Source organism: Rattus rattus, chromosome 14, assembly GCF_011064425.1.
Source record: "Rattus rattus isolate New Zealand chromosome 14, Rrattus_CSIRO_v1, whole genome shotgun sequence".
Taxonomy (NCBI): domain Eukaryota; kingdom Metazoa; phylum Chordata; class Mammalia; order Rodentia; family Muridae; genus Rattus; species Rattus rattus.
This window is the reverse complement of record NC_046167.1, coordinates 12,683,781-12,710,414: the sequence shown is the minus strand read 5'-3', so window position 1 is coordinate 12,710,414 and position 26,634 is coordinate 12,683,781. Positions and strand designations below refer to the sequence as shown.

Genomic DNA, 26,634 nt, shown 5'->3' with positions numbered 1-26,634 from the left:
CATTGTATCCCTGCCTCAGGGAAGGCAGGGCTGCGTCAGACAGCATCCGCTTACTAAAACTGTTACACAAACTCAGCTTGGAGTATCAGCATGGATAACTTAAAAGTAGAGCAGGAGTGGGGCGGTGGCGGTTGGTAAAGTACTTGCCCTCCCCAAGCATGAAACCCACATAAAAATGCCGGCTGCATTGGGTGTGTGCTGGTAGTCCTCCCAGCACAGGAGCGGTGGGAGGTCCTGGTCTCAAGTCCCAGAGAGAGGCTGTCTCAAAAACCAAGGTAGATGGCCCCTGGAATAACTCTCCAGGCTGACCTGGAGCCTCCTCAGGCACAGGTGTGAAGCCCCTGGAATACTCTCCAGGCTGACCTGGAGCCTCCTCAGCACAGGTGTGAAGCCCCTGAAATACTCTCCAGGCTGACCTAGAGCCTCCTCAGGCACAGGTGTGAAGCCCCTGGAATACTCTCCAGGCTGACCTGGAGCCTCCTCAGGCACAGGTGTGAAGCCCCTGAAATACTCTCCAGGCTGACCTGGAGCCTCCTCAGGCACAGGTGTGAAGCCCCTGGAATACTCTCCAGGCTGACCTGGAGCCTCCTCAGGCACAGGTGTGAAGCCCCTGAAATACTCTCCAGGCTGACCTGGAGCCTCCTCAGACACAGGTGTGAAGCCCCTGGAATACTCTCCAGGCTGACCTAGAGCCTCCTCAGGCACAGGTGTGACTATGCACTCTCTCATCCATGTGCATCCCCCTGCGCAAACACATAAATAAAACCAGAGTTGGCGTGGACAACTCTTGCACAGAATTACTTCCCTCTTCCTGTAAGAACCTGCACTGCTGTACAGTGCACACAACACTCCCGTATCCTCAGTGGACAAGTCCTCACTGTAGCACTGTAAAACTTCTTAAACTCACATTTATGTATATGCGTGTGCCCGCTCATCACAGTGCGACTACGGACATCAGAGGGTAACCTGGGGGTCAGTTCCCTTTTCCCATGCAGGTCCTGGGGATCAGACTCACACAAGCAGGCTTGGTGGCAAGCACTCTTCCCAGCTGAGCCGTCTCACAGGCCCTCTTCTTGGAAGTTTTGTTGGGTACCAGCAGGGTAGGAAATAAAGTCACCAGTGCTTTAATCCTGAGACAAATTTTGGAAAATAACTTTTAAAATAGCTACAGTTTATCTAGGTGTACGATTATTCAATGCATTTATGCCACCTTTGAGCTTGGGCCTTGCAGTGAGAGGAAGCCTGCCCACTGCAGCAGGGAAGGCAAAGCTCTAGCACCTCAGGAAGGTGCTTGGGGGAAGGAGCTGTGCTGCTCCCGCTGCTCCCGTGGCAGCAAGAGAACCGGCTCGGCTGGGGGTGGGGGGTAGGGAGGTCTGAGGGGACAACCTGTTACTTGTGACATTTTCTCTGGCCTTAAGCTCACTCCTTTGTTGAACAGTTTTCCCTCATTTACTCCCCTGGCTGTTTTGTTTCCCTGCAATTCTGTCAATTCCTTCGGTCCAGCTAACTCTTCAGAGATGAGGGCCTTTGGCACTCATCACATCCTTGGTATCTGAAGGTTTTCCCTTATCAATGCCAGCTGTGCAGCAGCTCCCGAAGGCAGTGTGTATGGATGGTGGCTTCCTGAGACAGTGTGAATATACAACCAAGCCACTGACCTAGTGGGTCAGCCTTGCTGCCTGGCTCCTGTCAATGTAGCTTTGTTTTGCTGACTATCACAGCACAGAAAGCTGCAGAGAGGAATACCAACAAAAAATAAACAAAACAAAAAATGCATTAGCATCAGTATTTTTTTTTAAAATCAGATATATTTATTTCATCTGTATGAATGTCTTGCCTACATGTATGTCCATGTTCCACATGCCTGGTGCCCACAGATGTCAGAGACCATCATGAGATCCCCCGGGGAACTCAAGTAAGAGAGAGTTACACACCGCCGTGTGGTGCTGTGAACCAAGCCGAGTCCACAGAGAGAACAAACGCTGAGCTGTCTCCCCAGCCCACTGAAGCCGTCTGACTGAGGGCTTTACTGAGGCAGTACAATATGGATTCCATCTACAAGTCATAAGTCATGTGTCTCCCCAGAACTGTGTGTCAAACCTTTTATATGAAATCGAACTTCTCCAGCACCTACAATAACTCATACTGTGAAAACAAATGGCAGCACCAACAGTCCACTCTGACACGGTACACAGAGCTGCTGACGCACGCCAACAACACTTCTGCGACCCTCGCTCCACACGCTGCGTTCCTGAAGTCCTAACAGGCGTGGGTTACAACGCGTGGCTTCAGAAATACAGAGAGTTTAGAAACGCAGCTGGAGACGTGGCTCAGGAGGGAAAGAGCCCGGCTCCTGTGCATGTGAAAGGTAGGAACAACTGATGTTTGCTAGGCAGGGAGGACGCAGGAGAGCCCCTGGAGCTTGCGGTCAGCCATTCTGGTCACATCGGCTGACCCCAAGTGCACTGAGAGACACGGCTCACTGTCTCAAAGCAAAAGGAAAAACAAACAAAATAGTAGCATGTAACAGAGGATACCGGACATGAGCATTAGCGTCTGGCACACACACACACACACACACACACACACACACACACACACACACGTGCACATGCACAGACACACACGCACACACACGTGCACATGCACACACACACACGTACACATGCACACACACAGACACACACACACACACGTGCACATGCACACACACGCGCGCGCGCGCGCGCGTGCGCATTTACATACATAAGCACACAAGCATATACACACATGTACATGAAACACCTAAAAATAAAACAAAAATATAACATTGACATTGTAATTTATATTTTTAAAAATGTTTACAAACACATGTTAAGCTTTTTAACAACTATGCTAAATAAAAAGATAAACTTTTTCAATTTTCTTATGAGACTTTTCCAGGAAGCTATAAAACAACTTGAAAGAATCCCACGGCAGTCAGTAGCGGCCGTCACATAGGCACAGGAAAAGCTCATGAAGAGATGAGCCTGCCCTCGGGAAGTGAGCGGGTAAACTCTCCAAGCACCGGTTAGTAATCAGACGTTAACCACCACGAATGCAAATACGGACTAACACACGCCCTCCAAAAGATCACAGTCTCCTGAGGGCACTGAGACTGTAAATGCTGTAAAGCCGCGATCCATCACTGAACAGAGTCACGAAGTGGCCATGCAAATGCAGGCTCCTTTGCAGATGGAGCAGCTGCTTCACTGAGCCACCTCAGTGAGGGCTGGCTTTGCTGCTCTAAAAAGAGCAATGGTGTAAACAGAGAGAGATAAGATGACCAAGGCTGTGGCTCCGACTTTCCTTCTGAGATCAAAAGAAATCAAGCAATAGTTCCTCTCCCAGCAGGCCACACAGGAAGGAACAGGGAAGTGAACGGACAGTGTCTGCATCACCTCTTCTCAGTGTGTGAAGAGAAGAGAAGGCCCAGAGAAACAACCTCAGTGAACAAAATGGAAGACTTAAAGGTCACAGAAATGCCGACAGGACCATGAACTATGCTATCAAGGGCTGGTTCCAATATTTCAAACCTAAGTACAAATAAGCCAAGTAACTGATGACATTGTAAAGCTCCTGGTCAATTTACCTGCCCGAAACCAATCCGGGTTGTCCTGAAGTACATGTCTTTGGGAATTTCACGTACTGTGTTTCTGTTGAGTGTTTTTAGAGCGTTGGGAAGATTTTCCCTTTAATCGCTTTGTACATGGTACTGATCCTGCTTGCCAATCAACCATAGTTTTGCCAAAAATAAAAAAAATTAAAACAAAAAATAAAAACAAAAACAAAACACTGCTTTTCGAGGTTGGCAAGGAAATAATAAACTTGATAACAAACAAATATTACTATCCTTGTTAAAAGTAGATTATTTTAACTATTTTTAACTGTGTGTGTGTGCGTGTGTGTGTATGTGTGTGTGTGTGCAAGAGGGTTTGATTGTGTGCATGTGTGTAAGCATGTATGCATGTGTCTGTGGAGGCCAGAAGTCAACATCTGGTGTCCTCCTCAGGTGTTTTTTTGCCACAAGGTCTCTCACTGAAGCCAGAGCTCACCAACTGACTAGAGTGGCTGTCAAATTAGGGACTTGCTGTCTGTCTTCCTGATTCACTGGGACCTGTGGGTGCTGGAGATCAGAGCACAACCCGCGCTTGCACAGCAGGTACCGTACCAATTGAGCCGCCTCCCTAGCCTCTAAGTGACTGTTTTACAAGTCACCCTAGTGGGGCCTTCGGTTTATAAAGCAATGATCCACAGACAATCTCACAAACTCCCTTGTGTGAAAGGCAAGATGCCTGGCCTCAAGATGCTGCGAAACCGACAAACGTGTCCTTCCCCTAAGGAACGTATTACTGAGACTTAAGGCTACTGTCATGCAGTGCAATCATGGGGGCAAAACTTAACTGAAGAGGAACTTATTTAAAATTAGTAAAAGATCCCAGTGTGAACACTCTTTGCTATTTCAATATTGTAAACAGGAGTCACTGGCTTTCCTCACAGGCCACGCCTGAAGTCTGGTCCATTTTCTCCAGAAATCAGAAGCTCGCAATGTTTGCACATGGCCAGTACACAGGAATGCCAACAGAAACTGAAGTTATTTCCTTTAAACGTTATCAAGCACTGTAAATCTTGTGGAAAATGTGGTTATCTTCTATTACAACATGCTGTAGAAAGGACTTTCCTGTGGAATTATGTATGGAATGCATGAATATCAGTAAACATTTGCAAACTTCAGCTCCTCCAAGTCTAAAGTCAAGAGTTTCACAACAGTCTGACTGCTTCATTTACCAATCATTCCTGGTCCAGATAATTAATCTAGCTACCAGATTTTTACTTGATGTTTTATTTAGCTTTTGTCCAGTTCAACAAAACTCTCTGTAACTTCCCAGCTGCACACTGCCAGCCTGAGCAAGTCACAGCTTAAAAACAGAAGTCAGATGAATGAACTTTGCTGTCGCGTGTGTACTGTTTGAAGCACGCTATAACACTCTGAGTGTATCTTCAAGCGTTCTATTATGTAGTAACTGAATAGCCCTATAGCGTATAGCCACAACTGTCAGTAAGTTACACATGAGGGAACGAACACACTCTCACGTGCCCACGTGTCACACGGCACATCTGAACACGGTTGGAATCCAGAATCCACGCTCATTAAGCTACAGCTACCCATTAACTATAAAGTAATAATCCCACCAGCCCCTAGAGTCCTGTGGCGCTCACACACAGTCAGAGCCGTGGGAGCATCTGAAAGCTCTAAGTGTTCCGTAAATAAGGTACCTATTATCAAAGTCCAAGTACGGGAAAGGTTGTTCTTGTTGTTCTGGTTTGGTTTGTTGTTTGCTGTCACTGTTGTTATTTTTAAGTTTAAAGGACGGGTCTGTAAAGCTCAACCTCACGTGAAGGATGTGGAAGATCTCTCAAGCTCACAGGTCAGCCCATTCCTGCTTGAACTGTCCCAGCTATTATTAGAAATGTCTCCCTTTTTGTCCAAAACAAAACCAGGCTTTCTCGCAGCCCTATACTACACACAAAGCACCGACAGGTCCCCACACTGTCTCACACGAGGATCTATTTAACACAGTCCTCTTTGACTCTCCAAATCCGTGTGACACCCAAGAAGAAGCGAAAGTGAGATCAGTACTAAGATCCCCTGCATCTCCAAGCATCACCTTGCTCGCCAGCTCTTGGTGGGCAAGGTAGTTATGTATGTATTAGCACTGACTGAACTAAAATCCCTCAGTTCTCTTACCCATTTTCTCATCTCACTGCAGAAACCGAGAGGGTATCATTTTTAATTAAAGCTTTTTCATTATGGTCCATGAGTCTATTCTTGCCTACAAAGATCTGTGTAAATCTAAGTTTCATATCCATAATGTATCTCCATACACACACACACACACACCCCTATGAAAAGTAGAAAAAATGGTTATTTAATGCCTGAAAAATCTCCTAATAAACATTTTCTTTTAACAAAGGAATAACAAAGCCTTCTGAAAATGTTTTTAAATTTGTTAAAAGGTACTTATTATTTATTATGTGGGTATATGAGTCTGGGGCAGGTACACTTGTGTCACAGTCTGCATATAGACACCAGAAGATAATTGGTTCTCTCCTACCATGCAAGTTCTGGGGCTCAAGCCTGGATTGTCAGGCTTGGCAACACCTCACCCACACTGAGTTTCTTCTGCAGTCTGCCAGCTTGAGTTTTGATTCAAGGTCTCTCACTAGGCCTTGGACTCTCAAACCCTCCAAGCCCCAGAAGTCAGTTTCTGTCCACCTCCCCAGGGCTGGGGTCAGAAGTAACATCACACAGGCTTTTGTGTGGGTTCTGGAAATTAAGCTCCAGCCCTGAGCTACCTCCCTACCTTCTTATTTCTTCTTTCTTTTTTTTTTTCCCCCCGGAGCTGGGGACCGAACCCAGGGCCTTGCACTTGCTAGGCAAGTGCTCTACCACTGAGCTAAATCCCTAACCCCTTCTTATTTCTTCTTAATGGTCATGGGCTTTCTCTTCCACCTTCAATAACATCCGGTAACATGCAAACTCAGCTCCTGAAGCCACTTTATTTTGTGTATATTCCTTTATCGTTCCTTCTCACAAAACTACGTACTGGCTGCAGCTTCTCTTCTGATTCTTCTACCTATGAGTGCCTCTGCCCACATTGACTCTTACCATAGCGCTAACGCACTTTCCTAAGGACAACCTTATACCACTACTGGCGCCTTTCTTCCCTTGTAAATGTCAGGCATTGACACTGCCAACCTTTTACCCACTGATCAATAGCTTGGCAGCTGCAACTGTCCTTGAAAAGCAGTTCCCCCAGTGTCCCCATGGCCTCCTAACCTGCATTCAGTGACAACCCAAAATGACATACACATGTATAACTAAGCTCCTCACTCAGGCTCAAATTCTCAGTGAGAAACAAAAGACGCTAAAAATGATAATCATCGACTCAAGGGTGTCAGGAATGACTCAACGGGGAAACAGTGATCCTCTAAACAATGGTTCTGGAAGAAACAGGCTATCACTAGTAGGGAAAAATAACTTGGCCATTACTTTTCAGAGCATGCAAAAATTAGCTTGCAGTAAATCACAGGTCTATATATAAGATAAAGATTACCAAACTTGGGCTGGAGAGGTGGCTCAGCGGTTAAGAGCACCGACTGCTCTTCCAGAGGTCCTGAGTTCAATTCCCAGCAACCACATGGTGGCTCACAACCATCTGTAAAGAGATCTAATGCCCTCTTCTGGTGTGTCTGAAGACAGCTACAGTGTACTTACATATAATAAATGAATAAATCTTTAAAAAAAAAAAAAAAAAAAGAAAGAAAGGGAAGTGACCCTTAAAAAAAAAAAAAAGATTACCAAACTTCTATCTTTAAGGGATTGAGTTAGGCAAATTTGTCTTTTAACTAAAATAAGCACAAACTGTAATAAAAATCTGACAAAAATAGATAACTTTGAAATTAAAAATAGGCTAGAGAGATAGCCCTGTGGTTAAGAGTGCTTGCTGCTCTGGCAGAGGACCTGGGTTTGGTTCCCAGAAACTACACAGTGGCTGACAACTGTCGGTAACCCCAGTTCCAGAGGATTCAATGTCCTCTTCTGGTCTTCCAGGGCCAGGCACACGGTGCCTCTGTGTGTGTGTGTGTGTGTGTGTGTGTGTGTGTGTGTGCATTGCAAGCAACGCATGCATATAGACATAAAATATAAATAAATCTTTCTAAGATATTAAAATTCCTATTCTGTTAGAGATACTATAAAGAAAATAAAAAGCAAACCAAAGACCAGAAGATACATGTGAGGCCTATGACATCTTATAAAAGGTTTATTTCTACTCCCCATATATTAAAAAGACAGCAGGCTAGTATTTTTAATGGGCAAAACTGTATTCGAACAGCATACCAAAAAAAAGCTATACGAACAGCTAAGAAATATACAAAGATAGCATCACTCACTCATCAGAGGGAAACAGTCAAATGTCTCTGAGACAGTGGGTAAATGGAGTCAAAAGGGGGGACAGAACCAGGTGACACCCGGAGTGAGGAGCACCTGCAGCTCTGACAGTGGAGCTGAAATACAGATGATGCAGCTGCAACAGACAGGAGACAGAGACGGCAACGGTGAACTCTGCCGCACTCCCCAGCATCTCGCTGCCAAGTATTTATCCCAAAGAAATGAAACCACATACGCCACACAGAGATTGTGTGACTGCTCATACATCCCAGAACTTGTCTCAGTGTCCGCTGGGAACAGACAGGCAGACTGTGGTCAACTCAAACTTTGGAATGCCACTCAATGAAAGAAGAGAAGTATTGACAGTGTAGACTGACACCAATTTCCAACCAAGGACCTCCTACTGTGTGAGCCCATCTATATGACATCCTAGAGAAGACAATTACAGTGTCAGAAAGTGCAGCAGTGGGTGCCTGAGGCTGTCAGAGAGCATTCACAAGAAAACAAGAAGTTTAGGATTCTTATGAAATGTTCCTGTATCAGGGAGTGATAGTGATTACGTGACTATATAAAGTTACCAAAATTCATCAAGTTGTACTTCAAGTGGGTGAAACTTACCTTTCATAAATTCTATAGCAATAAACCTACGAAAGAGCTCCTGACAATCACTGAGCAGTGCAATACACCCAAACTTTACATCTTCAAGAATCTATCTTCCAATCTGCCTCTTCTAGGCTGCTACACAGGCCAGAGAGTTTAATAAAGATGATCAGTACGAAGGCAATCATGGGTCAGCTCTGCATGCAGCTCACACCTTCCAAACTGTCCCTGTTTTCACCACCCTGCTCAGCCACTTACTTTGGAGGCCATCTTCGTCCTTGACGTTTTACTAAAGTGATGTCTACCCTGATTTCACCTCCGTGCCTGGGATCCAGTCTCCTTTGGCTCCTCAGGAAATTCACTTATGGCTAACTCCAATCCTTTTTCCAATTTCAACCTAGCAGCAACTTCCTCAGTGGTTCTTGTATGACACCCATGTCTCTTCACAGGTAATTCTGCACTCGCCATCACTCTGCTTGTGTCCCTGACTGTTTTCAACTCCTCGCCCAGACTCATGGCTCACTGGGCGGCACTTTATTTCTAGGCTGACCAGTGCCTGGGATAGGACCCTGACACCTAACTGCTGCTGAGCTAAGTTACAGAATGACTTGTCGCACCCTGGTGACATAGGCACCAATGCAAGCAGGACAAAGCAAGCAGACTTGAGAGGCTGGTGGCCCAACATTACATGGCTCCTATGGGTCAAGTTCTGGCCCCTCTGATGCCAAGTCCTAGGTGTTAGAGGTCCTAAGCAGCCTAACCAAGTCACTGAGTATCCACACCACAGTGTTAGGTCTACACACCCAGATCTTATCAGAGCTCATCAGTCTGAGAAGTGCTCACATTCCTTTCTAGAACTTTATTCAATCAAATGGTTTTGAAATAGCTGTGCCAGCGCAATTGTTTTACCAAACTGAGAGAGAATCAGCCCGGCTGTACTTCCTAGAATAGACACTAACTGGCTACAATTAAATTTAGTTCAGTCCTTACGTAAGGAGTGTACATCTCCACTAAAGGAATAATGCCGTACTTAATGCTCACTCGATTAACAGGAGTCTCTTGTCTCCATTGAGATTAACAGGAGTCTGTTGTTGCCATTGAGATTAACAGGAGTCTGTTGTTGCCATTGAGATTAACAGGAGTCTGTAGTCTCTCTAGTCTACACTACTGCTCTTACTAGACTACATTCCCTGCCATGGCTAAAAAGCACAATGCGAGACACTGTGTGTAAAGGTTTTTAATGTACTTAGAAGCATTGTGTGTGTGTGTGTGTGTGTGTGTGTGTGTGTCTCAATTAAAAGAAACAAAGACTATCTATGTTCACCAGTATCAGACTTTATACAATGAATTTATTCACTGGGGAGAAATAGAACCTGGAAAAGGGAAAATAGAATAAAAGAATTTTGAACGACAGTGAACAAGTGACTCAGAATGAGTCACCCTTAAGTGTACGGCATAGAACTGTAAGCAGATACTACCATAACCTGTGATGTGATCCTCACCCTCTCCAAAATAAGCAAATGCTGCTGTTGTGAGCGCAACTACTGTCCTCAGCGCGGCCATAGTTTTGCCATGTGAATAACAACTGATGTGGTTTAAAGACCAATCCTTACAGTCCTGCCTACGGATAGGGGCCATGGAATTTTATAGCCCATATAATTAGCCGCAACCACGGGATCCCTGAAGTAAACTAATGTTTTCTTGGATGAGAAGAAGACTGAGAATGTTTCTATTGGGGCAACACAATTCACATCACTGCATACAGTTCATAAATGCCAGCGCTCACCCTCGACACCTATCCCACCAACAGTGTGAGTATGCAAGCTTTAAACTCAAAGCTAGTGCCATTTAACGACTTCCCTCACAGCTGTACATGTAATCCCTCTGTATGCCTTTCAGTCATCCCTGGCATTTTTACTTGTCTCAATATTATATAAACCTACGACCATCTTCTGGCCATAGAATCCAAACATTTGTAGAATTCAAATAAAAAATTTGTTTTCAAGACAAAGATACAATAATTAACAAGTATAATCTTTGGAGATCACATGGTAAGTATGTCCCATATAACTTGTCAATAATAACCAATACATTATCATTTCTCTCCCTAACATGAATTTCCATGTTTTCCTTTATGAAACTAAAGGAGATATGATTTGAACAAGAATACCAGAATAGACAATTCACTCAAAAAAAGTCTATGTTGGGTTGGGGATTTAGCTCAGTGGTAGAGCACTTGCCTAGCAAGCGCAAGGCCCTGGGTTCGGTCCTCAGCTCCGAAAAAAAGAAAAAAAAAAAAAGTCTATGTTATGACACTACACCTACATCCACTCATTACTCACAGAAGAGCACAAACCCATGATGTCTGTCAATCAAGGAAGGAGGAAGGGAAGGGAAGGGAAGGGGGGGAGAAGGAAAAGGAGGAGAAGGGGAGAGGAAGGGTGGGAGAAGGAGAAGGAGGAGAAGGAGGAAAAAGAGAGGAGGAGAGAGGAAGAGAGGGGAGGGAGGGGAAGTTGGGAGAAGGAAGATTAACACCAGATAAGATATTTGTTTAAGAACCAGATTCAGTACAATCACTGAAATCAAAAACTCAATTTGACATCAAATTAGAGGTAACTGGAGAGACAATTAACTCTTTCAACAAATGTGAAAACGTGTATATATAAGAAGAAAAAGGAGTGGGACAGAAGAGCACAGGAGGCATTTGGGACTTACGGAAATAGCACACTTATACACTTATACATACATACAGCACACTTATACATACATACAGTGCACTTATTCATACATGCAGTGTACTTATTCATACATGCAGCACACTTATACATACATACAGTGCACTTATACATACACACAGCACACTTATACATACATACAGTGCACTTATTCATACATGCAGCGCACTTATACATACAGTGCACTTATTCATACATATAGCACACTTATACATACATACAGTGCACTTATTCATACACACAGCACACTTATACATACATACAGCATATTTATACATACATACAGCGCACTTATACATACATGCAGCGCACTTATTCATACATGCAGCACACTTATACATACAGTGCACTTATTCATACACACACAGCACACTTATACATACATACAGCATACTTATACATACAGCACACTTATACATACATGCAGTGCACTTATACATACATGCAGCACACTTATACATACATACAGTGCACTTATTCATACACACAGCACACTTATACATACAGCATACTTATACATACATACAGCACACTTATACATACAGCGCACTTATTCATACATATAGCACACTTATACATACATACAGTGCACTTATACATACATGCAGCGCACTTATTCATACATGCAGCGCACTTATACATACATGCAGCACACTTATACATACATACAGCACACTTATACATACATGCAACACACTTATATACATACATACAGCACACTTATACATACATACAGTGCACTTATTCATACATGCAGCGCACTTATACATACATACAGTGCACTTATTCATACATGCAGCACTTATACATACATAGCACACTTATTCATACATACAGCGCACTTATACATACATACAGTGCACTTATTCATACATACAGCACACTTATACATACATACAGTGCACTTATTCATACATGCAGTGCACTTATTCATACATGCAGCATACTTATACATACATGCAGCACACTTATTGTCAGACCCCAGGAAGGGAAGTCAAGCAAAGATGCAGTTTTTGAAGAACTAACAGAAACCTCAAAGGGCCAACTACACCAATATCAAGAACTCCAAACACTTAGGGAGAAAAACTAGCACAAATTAAAGGGACAGGAAGAAATCTTAAAAAGCAGCCAGAGAAAAGGCCATATATGTTTCCGATAGGTAGGGAAAATTACTAAAACAAAACTATGAAAAAAGACAGTGAAACAAAGCCTTAAAAACTAAAAGAAAATTCCTAGCGATTTAACATTTTACTTATTTTGAGAAAATCCTTCAAAATTGAAAAAAAGAAAAAACAACTTGCAGATAAAAGAAATCCAGGGGCATGCCCTGAACACTGAACTCACTCCTTGTGGTTTTTTTGGATGCCTGTATCTGGACATGCGTAATATAAATCTCAACATGTCAAAGCATCCTTGACAGTCTGGCCCTGTGACCACTGAATGCCACCTCTCTCCATCCTGGATCTAAAGTGCACCTCTTCCTCCAACAACCCATGCTCCAGGGATCACTGCCCCGATTCATGCTATAAATAACCCTGTCACTTAATCTTAGCCTAAATGGAAATAGAGTTCAAAATCTCACTCTCTGTCCTCTGCTACACAGCAGGGCAAGCATGAGGTGAGGACTGCTCTCTTGGAGGGTTTGTGTTTGTGTTTTTTTGTTTTTTTGTTTTTTTGATCAATGTTCAAAATACAGTAACTATATTATTTTGCCTAATATTAGGAGATGTTTTAGAATTACTTAGATGACATATTTAGTTTGACTGTTAACAAAATTTAATTTAAAAGAAAAAAAGAACATGTACTTTGCAGTGGGGTGATAGAAAAGCAGTCAGAAGTTCATGATGCTGGGCAGTGGTGGCGAACACCTTTAATCCTGACACTCAGGAGGCAGAGGCAGAGGCAGTCAGAGCTCTGTGGGCTTGAAGCCAGCCTGGTCTACAGTGTGAATTCCAGGACGGCCAGGGCTACACAGAGAGAAACGCTGTCTCAAAAAACAAGCAAAAATGTTCAAGTAACGAAGGCACTCCATCTAAAACCTCAGACTGTGTGTGTGTGTGTGTGTGTGTGTGTGTGTGTGTACACAAACCTATATCTATATAGGTATACTATGTTTACAATACACACACTATAACACACAAACTAAGTTAGAAGAATTTCTTTAAATTGCAGACTAAAATATTAATTCTTCAGAGTGTTTAAGTTAAAGGCAATATTTACTGACCCAAATAATTTCTACTTCTTACCCCTTGGGCACATGCACTTAAGTATACATACAAACACACAGACATTCACATGTACACATAATTTTAAAAAAAAAAAAAAAGGAAATCTTTTTAAGTCAGAAAAATTTAACTATAAAATGAAACAAAAGCCACTTAACCTAAATCTATGTTGATCACAGTGCAGGGGCCTGGATATTTTCTAGACACTAAGTTATAGGGAAAATATTACACTCTATGTAGCAGGATGCTAAAATAAAATTTCAAGTAATTTCATTAAGAATTCTTAAAGTAGGGGCTGGAGAGATGGCCCCATGAGTAAGAACACTAGCTGCTCTTTCAGAGGACACAGGTTCAAGTCCCAGCGCCTACGCAGGAGCTCACAACCATCTTAACTCCAATTTGAGAGCCAGAGCCCTCTTCTGACCTCTTCAGGCACTAAGCATGCATGTGGTACACAGACAGACATACAGACAAAACACTCATACACGTCAGATAAAAATACTTTTTTAAGAAGAATGTGCTTCATGAATAATAAAAACAATCACAAGGCTGGAGAGATCGCTCAGCAACTAAAGAACACTTGCTGCTCATCCAAAGGACCACGTTTGGCTCCCAGCACATCAGGCGGCTCCCACCAGCCATCGCACAGCTGTGGTGTCCGATGCCTCTGACTTGGGCAGGCACCTGCACACAATGCGCATGCACACACCACGTGGAGACGCCTACACACAACTACAAACGGTGCAAACGGCATTTTTAAAGTCACGCTGGCAAGGACTTTGGCAGCACACAGACTAAAACTGGACCGACACAGAGAAGATTAGCAGGCCCCTGCCCAAGGATGGCACGTAAATCCATGAAGCACTCCATGTGTTAAAGACAATAATCACACTGGAGCCAGGGAAAACGGCCTGAAGACCTGAGCTCAATCCCTAGAGTCCACGTGGTAGAAAGAGCAAGCGCGACGCTGTCTGACCGCTCTATGCAAACTGTGTATCCAAATAAGTAAGTAAACGTTTCTAAAGCTCACACTGCAGACCGCTCAGCTCTCTAACCCAACAGCAATGCGTGCTTATAAGAGGGTCCAGTCATGTGGACATCTGTCTAGAAAAGTACCATCTCTGACAGCCCCGAGGACACAGCTATGGCAGCAGGCCTGGGGGAGCCAACAGCTCTTTGACTGGACTAAAGACCTGCTCAACAGACAAGACAGAGGCCATGACTGGTACTAGCTGACTATGCCCTGTTAGTGAAGTCATAATCCTAACAACAAAATATACACATTTGTCCTTATACCCACAGGTAAGTGTAGTACACAGCCACACACACACACACACACACACACACACACACGCACGTCCACGCACACACCCATGCCCACACTCTCGTCAAAGAAACTTCCCTTTGCAACAGATGAAATCCACTTCCGAAAGCCACAGCCAATTGATATGCAGAGCTGCAGAGTGAAGTTCAGCCACACAGCTACAAAACGCTCCCTTATCTAAGGCTCAGGGCTGGGGTGCAGCCGGGGGAGAAGAGACTGTCAGAGCTGAAGGGTCAGGGCGTTGGCTGTGCGACTGTGTCTCCTAGTGCTACTGAAAGCCACACCCATAAGGTCTGCCCAACACGACTGTGAACTGAACAAAAATGACATCCATGAATATGCCAAACTGAACAGAGAAAAGCCATGAGGCCTCAAGTGTACACAGAGAACCCCAGGCAACTGAGGGAAGCTGGGAAGAGAGAGTGGCCCTCCCAGGGAAGAGCACGCCAGTTGGTGGTCCCACCCTAAAGGCATACACACAGGGAGCATTATATGGACTGACAGTCTGTAGTTGGGAAAATATATGCATATTTATAGCTATAAACAAGCACTAACAATTAGGTCTAAGGAGGAAAGAGGCCATGTATTCAAAGGGAAGCAAAGAGGAGGGCTATAGGGAGGGCTATAGGGAGGGCTGTAGGGGAGGGCTATAGGGAGGGCTGTAGGGAGGGCTATAGGGAGGGCTGTAGGGGAGGGCTAAAGGGAGGGCTGTAGGGAGGGCTATAGGGAGGGCTGTAGGGAGGGCTGTAGGGGAAGGCCCTATAGGGAGGCTTGGAAGGAAGGAAGGGAAGAGAAACGTTTTAATCAAGTTATAATCTCAGTTTTTTAAATTAAAAATAAAATACCATCTCATTCCTCTCCTGTCCTCCTCTCTCAACCCTACTCCCCAATATTAAAGGTATTTTTAAAACTTCTCTGTACATTCCAAGCAGATATACACTATATCATATTCACATCTGCATAACATATAAACATTCTCCTATGAAGGCATGGGAAGAATCACACTGTCAATATTGCTTTACGACCTCTCTATTTCTCAAAGCGGCCCACAATTATTCTTCAGGTCTGTCCGTCTGCACTGCATTCCCCTCACGGTGGGGTGCGTTACAGACCATAGCATAAACATCCTCCTAGTGGCAGTCTCTGGTAGAGTGCAGGGACTGACACAGGACTACGGGGAGGGCTCAGTGCGTGCTGTGTGCACACAAGAAGAACACTACCCCTTTACAATGCCAAGCCACAGACTAGAAGTAGTAAAGCACATGAGACAGATACTAGAGAGAGTTTACCAGAGCCGGGAAGACGGCTCACAGGTAAAGGTGCCACACAAGCCTGATGACAGGAGGTTGACCCCTGGGACCAAACCCAGGTAAAGAGCCAGATGCAGCGGCGGGCATCAGTTACCCTGGCAGTCCTGTCGAGAGACGAGAGAGATGGAGAATTGGCCAGAAACTCAAGGACCAGCCAGCCGGAGTCCCCAAGGGACTGCAAACACAGGAAGGGTCCTGCCTAAGCAAGGTGGAAGGGAGGAGTCAACTCCTAATCAAGTATCCTCTCACCTCCACACACTCACCGTGTGTCGCACGCACACACAGACACAGACACGCACAATAAAGAGACTAAGGCACACAACGACACCAATCAGTCACACTTTTAACTGTGGCTGTCTCAGGCAAAAGACATGTCATTTCTGTGTACCTGAACTGTCAGACACTACAGATCCCTATCACATTTCTTCTCTGCTAATGAGAACCCATATCGCTTTAATAAAAATCCTGCAAGATTTAGAAACTAAGATAATAACATCAGGCAGTTTCCCTACAGCACCCCTGCATGTGGCAGCGGTGGTTTAGCGAAAGCACTTGCTTTCCTTAGACCAGCATCACCCACTCTAGACGCTTTTGTTTGTTTCTCCTTTTTCTTCTGAGGACTTTAAGACCTAAGGATGCAAACACAGCAGCTAGCCCACACCCACTGGCAAAGACTGAATGTGAAAAGAGTTGGTTACTTAAGGCCACTGAAAGTGTCCTACTGAGTCCAACAGCCTGTACAGTTTGAGCTATTCTCTGAGCCTCTATTCTCTGACTATCTATATGCAGTTCTAACACTCCACACCGTCTTCACATTCATGGCACCAAGCATCTTCTCAGGCAGTGAAAGCCATGCGCACTTCTCTAGGCCTTCTGCTGTCTCCACCCAAGCTGCCCTAGGTTCTCTCGGTCCACAGAGAGCTCTTCAGTGCACAGGGATTGGCCACCCCAGGTGTACAGCCTTTTTACTTCTTCAGTCACACTCCAGACTTCCCCTTTCCAAATCTCAGTTTCTTGTGGTAATCGATGCACGTGAGAACACTGCTGCCCACGAGATGTGTCCACAGACAGAGAGCAGTCAGCAGCAGGAAGCAGGGACTGTCAGAACCACTACTCCAAAAGACTGCTTCACTGACATTTTGGATTATGCACGTTTCAGAAAGGTAACAGCCTTCACAAAATTATTTAAAATTTCAAGGAACATCCAAACATTCTTAAGAAATACTTTACACTAATCCATGCCATACTTTTAAAACCCAGCATCTATAATCTGTTAATGTTTCTGGGAACTGCCGTGATGAAACCAGCAGATGTTCAGGTAATCGTCATGAAAAGCTCTCCGTGACTAAGTAGCATAATGACCTTTATTAATCACTGCATCTGGTGTCTGCCAAGTGGGAGAGAAACAATACTCCAGCAGCCCGTTTTCAGAGGCTAACAAGTTACTTGAATGAAGATTCTTCAGCACATTCAAATGGCATTTAAATTATATTTTGATAGTGGTACAAACAAACATTTATTCATAGCACCAAGCTAAATAAACTAACTCACTCCAACCCAGATTACTCTCTAGAGAATGCTCACGATGCTCTACGGGCAGCCTGCTTCAGTAGTAATAACATAACGCTAAGACCTGAACACTCCCGGCACTCAGGCGACTGGCTACATCAGCAATGTCTGTTATGTGTGTGTGTTCACACTGACGGTGAACTACAGAGAAGCAAACACCAGGCACCAGGCATGGATCTCTGCATCCTCTTCGAATGACTTTCCCCAAAAGTCAAGGTCATGGCATAATAAAAAGCAGTACTTTTAAAAGACACTGTAAATATACATATTAGAAGGTAGTGTGTGGACATATGTTCAAAAGGCTACTCTAAAGCATTCCAAACGGAGCTGGGTATCTCTGCTCCTCCACACCGAGCTACTCCTACTCCATCAGCCCTTACAAACCCGAGAGTAGAGACACCATCAGAGCCTCGGTGTCTCTGAGGCTCCAGGGTCCTCATGTGCAAATCCACACGGTCCATGTGTTTGCAGTTTTGTAGTCCTCTCCCCTCTTCCCCACAGAATGTAAGGTAGCACACGCACTGTGCCTGTTCACGTAAGCTATCTCATGGCAACTATCAACACTGCTACACACCGCTGTGCTAATAAGCTGACATGCTGTGTCACACACCACAGGCAAGCATCAGCCTACAAGTTTGTGTCATGGCTTCTTCCCACATGGGTTCCATAACCCACAACCAGACTTGCTTGCTACATTAAGTGGCATTCATTTCTGATATTGGCTGTCCTGTGTTCCATTCACAGGTAAATGTTTGAATGCAATCAGTAAAAACACAGGAGATAACTTAAAGAAGGGAGACACCAAGACCGAAATCCTATGCTAAACAAGTGTCGTCCAGAAGGTGCTGACAGCGGTGCTTTGCGTGTCATGGTGTTGTAGGGAGGTGAATGGTGGTAACCAGAAATGATCTGGCCCCTCTCCACTGAGACACACAGGCAGAAGCAGAGACTCTTGGAGCACATTTGGAGATGTCACCACAGATGGTGGAATGGGTTTGGGTTCCTGTCACTTCAGAGGGTACTTGAACATATGTACTTTTGATATCAATACAAATACTGATTACCTTTCGAAACCCAATGGTTCCTCTATTCAACAGGCACAAAGCACACCCTCAACACTTACTATGTGCCTGAGTAAAATGCACATCCTAAGGGAGTTTACACACTGTCTAAAGAGGGGAACAATGACATTAAATATTTTCAAGCAGAGGCAGTGATGAGCTGAAACCCAGGTAGCAAACTCGATGTGGACGGTAGAAAGCCAGCAACAGCAAGGTGCAGGCTAACAAAGGCATGCTTTCTGCCCAGAAGGTGGGATGCACACAGGAAATGCTTAAAGTATGGACAGAAATAGTATTCTGAACTATGACAAAGTGTGAAAATAAAAAACACACAGCTTTTTCCTTCATCTGAATGTCGATATATTTGCTTTGCTGCATGCCAGGTCTACTCTACGCACTTCACAAACACTGACTCGCTTTCCTACAGTTAGCAACCTCATAAACACCCGTCCCCTTCACCATGAAGACATTAGGGAATCCCGGAAACTGAGTAACCCACCCAAGGGCGCAGGACCCTGTAAGTACTAAACCTGAAAGGCAAACCCAGACAAGCAGTTGAAAACAGCATCAGTGCCCTGTCAGCTGACTCCATTGTAGTTACACTGACTTCTCCCAGATTCTCTCTCACTCAGTTCAAGCACGTGATCGATCCAGAGGCAACTATCAAAAGCTATGACTGACTGAATATTTCCTGCCTCATTTCAAATGCTGTCCTCCTTTAAAAGTTCTCTACCATGGTCTACGCAATGGTACTGGAACCAATGAGCTAATAAACGGCTCATTTACTCTGAGGTAACAGTTTTCTGAGGAAAAGAAAAGATCATAAGATCTGAACTAAATATATTTCCTGAATACAGCCTTGATAAAACTTTTTATCAATCAACAATTCTGACTTCAAATGTTCTATTTCTAAGTTTAAAAACAAATCGCTTTGCCTTGAGTTTTCAAGCTGCAAGTAAATGGGCGCTATCTTAGTTAGGGTCTCCACTGCTGTGAAGAGACACCATGAGCACAGCAACTCTTACAAAGGAAAACACTTCATTGGGGCTGCCCTGCGGGTTCAGAGTTCAGTCCGTTAGCATCGTGGCGGGAAGCATGGAGGCACGCAGGGAGGCAGCCCTGGAGAGGTAGCTGGAGTTCTACACCCTGATCAGCAGGCAGTGGGAAAGAGAGAGACACTGAGCCCAGCTTGGGCATTTGAAAACCCAAAGTACACCCCCAGTGACACATTTCCTCCTCAGACCTACTCCAACAAGGCTGCACTTCCTAATGGCACTCCATAACCATTCAAATATGAGTCCACGGGGGCCATTCTTATCCAAATCACCACGGAGGCTGGCACAGAAATGTATCCAACCGATGACCCGGAGGTCAACCAGCCAGCTAGAGATTGGCACAACACATGCAACAGTGAGCAAGAGTACCAAGCTCAACAGAGCACTGACAGACAGCAGGTCAGACGCCGTCCTCACAGGGCATCACCCTGACCCCACTCAGGTCAGACGCCGTCCTCACAGGGGTCGCCCTGACCCCACTCAGGTCAGACGCCATCCTCACAGGGGTCACCCTGACCCCACTCAGGTCAGATGCCATCCTCACAGGGGTCACCCTGACCCCACTCAGGTCAGATGCCATCCTCACAGGGCATCGCCCTGCTCCCACTCGGTGCTCACTACACTCTTGGAGTCCCCAGCGTCACCCCCACTGTTCAGAACCCGATGCACACAAATCCAGGACCAATACCCCATCTGTCCGTTCAGAGTTTGTGCTCGTAAACACAAAACGTCCTGCTTTGTAATCACTCGCATACCTAACTGTGCATTACTCAGCAGTAAACCGTTAACATTCCCCAAACTGATTCATATTTACACCATGTACCTAACTTTCTGAGACTACAAAGAACTATGTACTCACTGTATACACAAGTGTGCGTATGACAGAGTCAAATGAGCAGCAGGAGCTGCTAGCGCTGCCTACAGGGTACTGCGGAGACAAAACCTGTTTTCAGAAACAAAGTGGAGTAGGGGGGTAAGGTCTGTATGGGAGCTCAGAGCTGTGTGAGATCTTGGAAAACAGACAGTCAAGACTTGCGTGAAGTCACATGATGGCAAAACGAGATCACAGAACACCAATATTCCCACCGCCACGCGCGACGATCCTACTTGTGTTTCTCCTTGTTAAAACAGAGCTGTATAACTAAGAGGCTTTCTGTATTTACATCTTTACCACATTGGGCACCACTTAGAGCTCTGATGATGACCGCAGGGCGGACCCAGGGGCCTTTGTGCCTCGGGGCGCAGAGGCCCAGGCCTCTCTGTCCCCCCCTGCACTGCTTCCATCCCCAGCTCCACATCGTGGCTGCTGCAACGGGACAGCGGCTTGCACTGCAGGTCGAAGGCTACGATGAAGCAGACCCACACTCTCCAAGGCAAACCCTCCCAGACACCAGCAGAAACTGGCTTAAAAGAGCCAAGAATGTCATCGGATAGCATCCGAGACTTACAGAAAAACTCCTACCTCTTTGATATGCCTACCAAATATCTTAAACTTGCCTGATCAATTGATTGATCAATTTCTGTGTTCTGTAAAGCTGTAAAACTTCATGGGACATGGAATGTGGGTTAAATCTGTATTCCCCCATGATTATTCAAAATGGCTTCAGAATAAACTCTTATTCCCTTTAAGGTGAAAGCTGTGGGTTTTCTGCATCAACAAAAGTTTTCATCAAAAGAACTGATGTTTGCAAAGATAAATATATTTAGCCTGTGACCTAAATTGGCTTTCTGCTGCTATGACAAACACTAGCCAAATGCAAGTGGAGAAGGAAAGGGTTTATTGGCTCATTAGGAGAAGCCAAGGCCCGAACTCAAGGCAGGAAACAAGGCAGGGACTCAAGGCAGGAACTCAAGGCAGGAACAGAAGCAGAGGTCAAGAAAGAACGTTACCCACTGCCCTGCTTCCTTAAAAAATGTTTATAAATTTTTTATGTTAAGATTTTGCAAACATGTTCTTTGGAAAGAAATGAAGAGTCAGAATTATCTCTGTTTGACAAGCTAGAGAAAGATGTACTATTCTCAAAGATGTTAAGCCATATAAACATGAGGATTTAATGAGGAAGCAACTGCTGGACACCCATGGCCCCAGAACTCATCCTCAATGTACAACTGAACAGCATGCGGGTTTGACTGTGAACTCAACAGCAGGTACGCTCAGCTTTGCTGGGGCAGGCCTAGGCAGACGCAGGCTAAGGCAAGCATTCAGAGAAATGGTTTATTTGCTGTTGAACATACTCAAGTATTACTTACCCCTTCCCCTCCCTGTTTCACAAGGCTAGATTGTTCTCCCTGTCCCTGAAGGCTGTGCATCAGAACACACAGCCCACTAAATCACTCGGCCTAGAAAGACCTCTCAGTCAAGACTGTCCTAAGAACTGCAGCTCCCTAGTCACTGAATTGCCCAAGATACTCTAAGCCACTCCCTAGCATCCTACAGGTCTGTTTACAATCCTGTACCAAAGAAAACTGGCTGTGGAAACTTCACGAACCATTTATTATAAGTATTTTATCCTCGACTTTGATATTCTAGTACAACGTCTCCGAAAACTGTTGGGATAATTTCCTGTGCACTGCGTAAAGATCGTAAAGATCGCCTTTGTATTACTCAAATGCTGATTTCTGTCCAGCAGAGATTTGAGAACAGGTCAGACACTGGCGCTGCTATTTTTACGAAGCATCACCAGTCCCAGTGTTCTGTAAACATCTTCTCCATCGCTTTCTGGTTGGTTTAACAAAGAGCTAAATGGCCTATAGCAAGGTGGGAGGGGACAGGTGGGACTTAGGGGCAGAGGTGGAAACGCTGGGAGCCGCTGTGAAGGAGAGGTAACTAACAAGCCGTGTGGCACACTTAGGTTAAATAGATAGGTACATTAAGTTATATGAGGAGCTAGTTGGAAAGTAGCACAACCTAAGGCCTTACCTATAATAAATAAGTATGTCTGTGTCATAATTCAGGAGCTGGCGAGTCAGAAACAGTGGGATGACAACAAACTCCCTTTTCTATCCCATTTACTAGTGTTAATGTGAGCACAGTATTTAAAAATACTACGTTTGCTCTATACCTCCCACATTCACATTACAGTAAAAGAAGTATCATTTTAAACTTTTTGAAATATTTATTTTTATAGTGTGTGTGTGAGTGTGTGTATGCTTGTGTATGTGTGTGTATGTGTATATGGCATGCATGTGTGGTGTGTGTGCATGTGTATGTGTGTAGGTATATGTATGTGTATGTGGTGTGCGTGTGTGTGTGTGTGTATGTGTGTGTGTGCGTGTGCGTGTGTGTGTATAGTGTATTTTAAATTCTTTATTACCAGAGTCTTTTAGTTATCTACGTCAGTGGACCTCAACCTTGGGTCAAGATTCCTTTGGGGGCGAAATGACCCTTTCTCAGGGGCTACGTATCAGAGAGTCTGCATATCAGACATTACATTACATTACAACTCATAACAGTAGCAAAATTACAGTTATTGAGCAGCAACATCAATCGTTGGGGTCACCACAGCATGAGGAACTAACTGTATTAAAGGGTCACAGAATTAGGAAGGGTGAGAAGCGCTGATCTACATACATGACATGGCTTTCTTAAGAGGAATGCATTAAGAGGAAAGCTGCCTCTTGCTAAGGTGCCTTCTACGCTCACAGAGGACCCAAGTTCAGATCCCGGCACCCATGTCTGGTAACTCACAGCTGCCTGGAATTCCAGTTGTAGGTGATCTGATGCTCCTCTTACCTCCACGAGCATCTGCACTTACTTACTCATGTGCACACCCACACAGATACACGCCTACACAGACTTTAAAAATAATCAAAATAAGTCTTTTAAAACAACCAATTCCTTTAAAAAGAGAAAATACAGTGTTTTGCCAAGGAATAAAAGTAATAAATATTAATGATGCAATTAACATAATTAGAAAAGGTCTAAAAAAGCTTCTCAGAAGAAAATTTCTTTATAAACTTTCTTTCCCAGGTAGAGAAAACTCTACTTGAACCCAATCCTATCTGAAAACAAAAGGCAGAGTGTCACCGTGATATGGCGTATCTTTTGGCAATGTTCTTCCTATATTCATATGGTATTTCCTGGTACTTAGGAGATACACAGACATACTTTCAAAGTCAAGAAAAATAGTGTTAGGGTAGAGAATTGGCTCCGTGCAAAAACATGTTCTTGCAAAGTGGGGTTTGATTCCCAGCGCCCACCTGCAGGCTCACCATCTCCTCCAGCACCAGGTACACTTGTGGTACACAAAAACGCACGCAAGCAAAACACCTATATGCACAAAATAATAATAATAATAATAAATCTCTTAAAGTGTAAAAAGGAGACGAGGAGGAGGAAGAGGAAGAGGAAGAAGAGGAGGAAGGAAAGGACTGACTAGGACAACCAGTATTATCCTTTGCCCTAGGTATATCCCAAGTAACCGTAATTAAAAACATAAAAACTGGGAGAAACATTCCACCCAAAAGTTCTGACTGTAAAGGTCAAATTATGAATCTGACATTTTCAAACAGATTGAAAGTACATTAGTTGTATTCTCCTGAAATAGTAAACGTAGTAAGAAACTTTCAGTGCTGCATTATTAAAATCCTACCATTTAGAGAGGAATGTGGTCTACTTCAGAAAGAAAAGAGAAGGAAAGCAGGAAACAGGAAGTAAATAATTCCAAAGGAAACAAGGACTGCTCCTCTGCTTTCTGAGATACAACTCTGTTGGGTCATGTAAATACCATGTTCTGTGGTAACATAATAAGGCAATTTCTATGGGTTACGCTTTTTAAGTTCTACTGTCTTGTAGATGATAGAACTGCATATTACAGTATCACTTTACAGCACTGTTTCAAATCCGTTTACTTGGGGTATTTGGAATCTCATAATCTTTATTTTCAAATGCTAAATATGCCATGTTAAAATATTTTTAAAGTCTGCATTCAGCATCATCTGGGTATACTTTCATTAGCCAAGTCTATAAAAATAGAATGCTCTAAGACAGAACACAGACTCATGTGAGTCGACTAGCACATACTTATGTTACCCACAGATCACCTGATGGCCTGCAGACACTCAAAACCCACCGCCTTGTTATCACTTTAGGGGTTTATGACTTCAAACATTCATAAAGCAAAAACAGGCGCTTCCTTCTTCTAAGCATAGGTGATTCGTTCATTTTAACACAGGGGAGTCAGGCTTGCAATCTAAAGTAGTTTACTACATTCCAATACGTCTCGGGCATATGTCCTAAGCCCATGACTCATTTACAGAGAAGCATACAATCTTAAACAGAAAAGACGACTGCTCGCTGAGAAAGACAGACTCACTGTGACTGGTCAAGCCCTTAATTCATTTCTATTACTTTATCAGCTATCACAGAGGTAAGAAGCACCTACTCCTGCCCTGCTACAAGCAGACTTCCAGCTTCCGCTCCTAATTCTGCTGTGATTGTATTTAAGATTAAGGATTACAGCAATGATTTGTCTACCACCAAAATCCCCAATGCAAGAAGAGGATCCCTGCAGTGAGAACACTGTCACAGCGGAGTGAGATAACTTCTCATGGTATAACATGCTCTCCTTCTGTGCTTAGAACAGGATACCGAGCGTGCTAACAATCATGCAATACTACCCGGTCCTTTTCAGACACTGTAATAACGCAGGAAGGCATAAGCACACGTGCAATCAGAATGTTTACAGCTGTTCTTCAGATCGATCCTTGTCAAAGCCTCTAAGTGCCTTAGATGCCCTGGCTGTTCACTCTGCTCCTACCTTCCTTCGCCGTGGCTGCCTTCTGCCTGGACGGTGTCACCAGCTCCTTTACAAGCTGCAAGACTTGGATCATTGCTAGGTAACAAGCCGAAGGCTCCAGCTGCTTCCACTAGAGATCCAACAGGTTTCATCACCAGGAGCTTAACGCATTTCTGCTGTCTGAACGCTGGAGCGTGAGCACAGTTCAACTTCAGAGCAAAGACTGCTCTGCCGAGCTACGGTGACGCTCCGTATCAGAAAACAACGCAAGAGCCACCCGCTCTATCTCCCTGAGCATTTCAGCATACGTGGGAACGCCATCCTCAAGGTCCAAACTGTATTACTGTGCAAAGCACACACCACTCACACACAAACTGAGTAATGTGCAAACCACTAAGCACAGCAAAAACACTCTCTTGCAAAAGCCACACAAGATAAACCAAGTCTGTTAGGAATTCTCAAACCGTATCACAGATGCTATGTGCAAATTTTTAAGTAAAACTAAAATACCTTGTACCGTCAATGCTTTAATACTTTCTTCCAATTTCTCAAAAACCTTATATTTGAATCAGAAAATGTAGATAAAAATAAAAATCTATCTTGCTAACTCCAACTTCCCAGATTTACATAAAAGATACAGAGCCTCAAAAATACCCTATAATTCCTCTCCGAGCCTCCTTTCCTTCCTCTTCCCTTCCCCTCCCCTCCTCCTAACGCCTCTGGATTCTCAGTACATGAATACAAGTCTAAGTTCACGTACACACGAAAATTCCCCTGAGGAGTCTACAAGGTCATTGGTCTCAACCACAGAGACGTGGACCGGAGAATCCAAAACAAAAAACCTTTGCTTTTGCCATGGAATGGCTTCCACAGCAAAACTGCAGCAATGCTCAATGAATATTTAATACCCGTGCTTCACACTCCCTTTACCACACAGCCCTTCTCCAGTGAAGCCTACAGTAACTGAGGAGAAGGGAGGGGAGCACCGGGTTAACTCTGCTAAATGTTAAACTCATCAAAGTGGTGCCACGCCAGCTATCCATTC

The 26,634-nt window shown here is 44.2% G+C and overlaps 1 protein-coding gene and 1 non-coding gene across 2 annotated transcripts in view; one reads left to right on the top strand and one right to left on the bottom strand.

The window, feature by feature from the left end:
- Nucleotides 1-26,197, bottom strand: part of Usp6nl (USP6 N-terminal like) — a 97,168-nt gene extending 70,971 nt beyond the window's left edge. Inside the window, exon 1 of the mRNA XM_032919624.1 lies at nucleotides 25,611-26,197. Coding sequence (XP_032775515.1) covers nucleotides 25,611-25,683 — 73 coding nt within the window. The 5' untranslated portion in view covers nucleotides 25,684-26,197. The remainder of the gene's footprint in view (nucleotides 1-25,610) is intronic.
- LOC116884120 lies at nucleotides 14,307-14,408 on the top strand. The gene has a single exon (XR_004385850.1). It is a non-coding gene; the product is annotated as a U6 spliceosomal RNA (small nuclear RNA).
- Nucleotides 26,198-26,634: the final 437 nt, after the last annotated feature.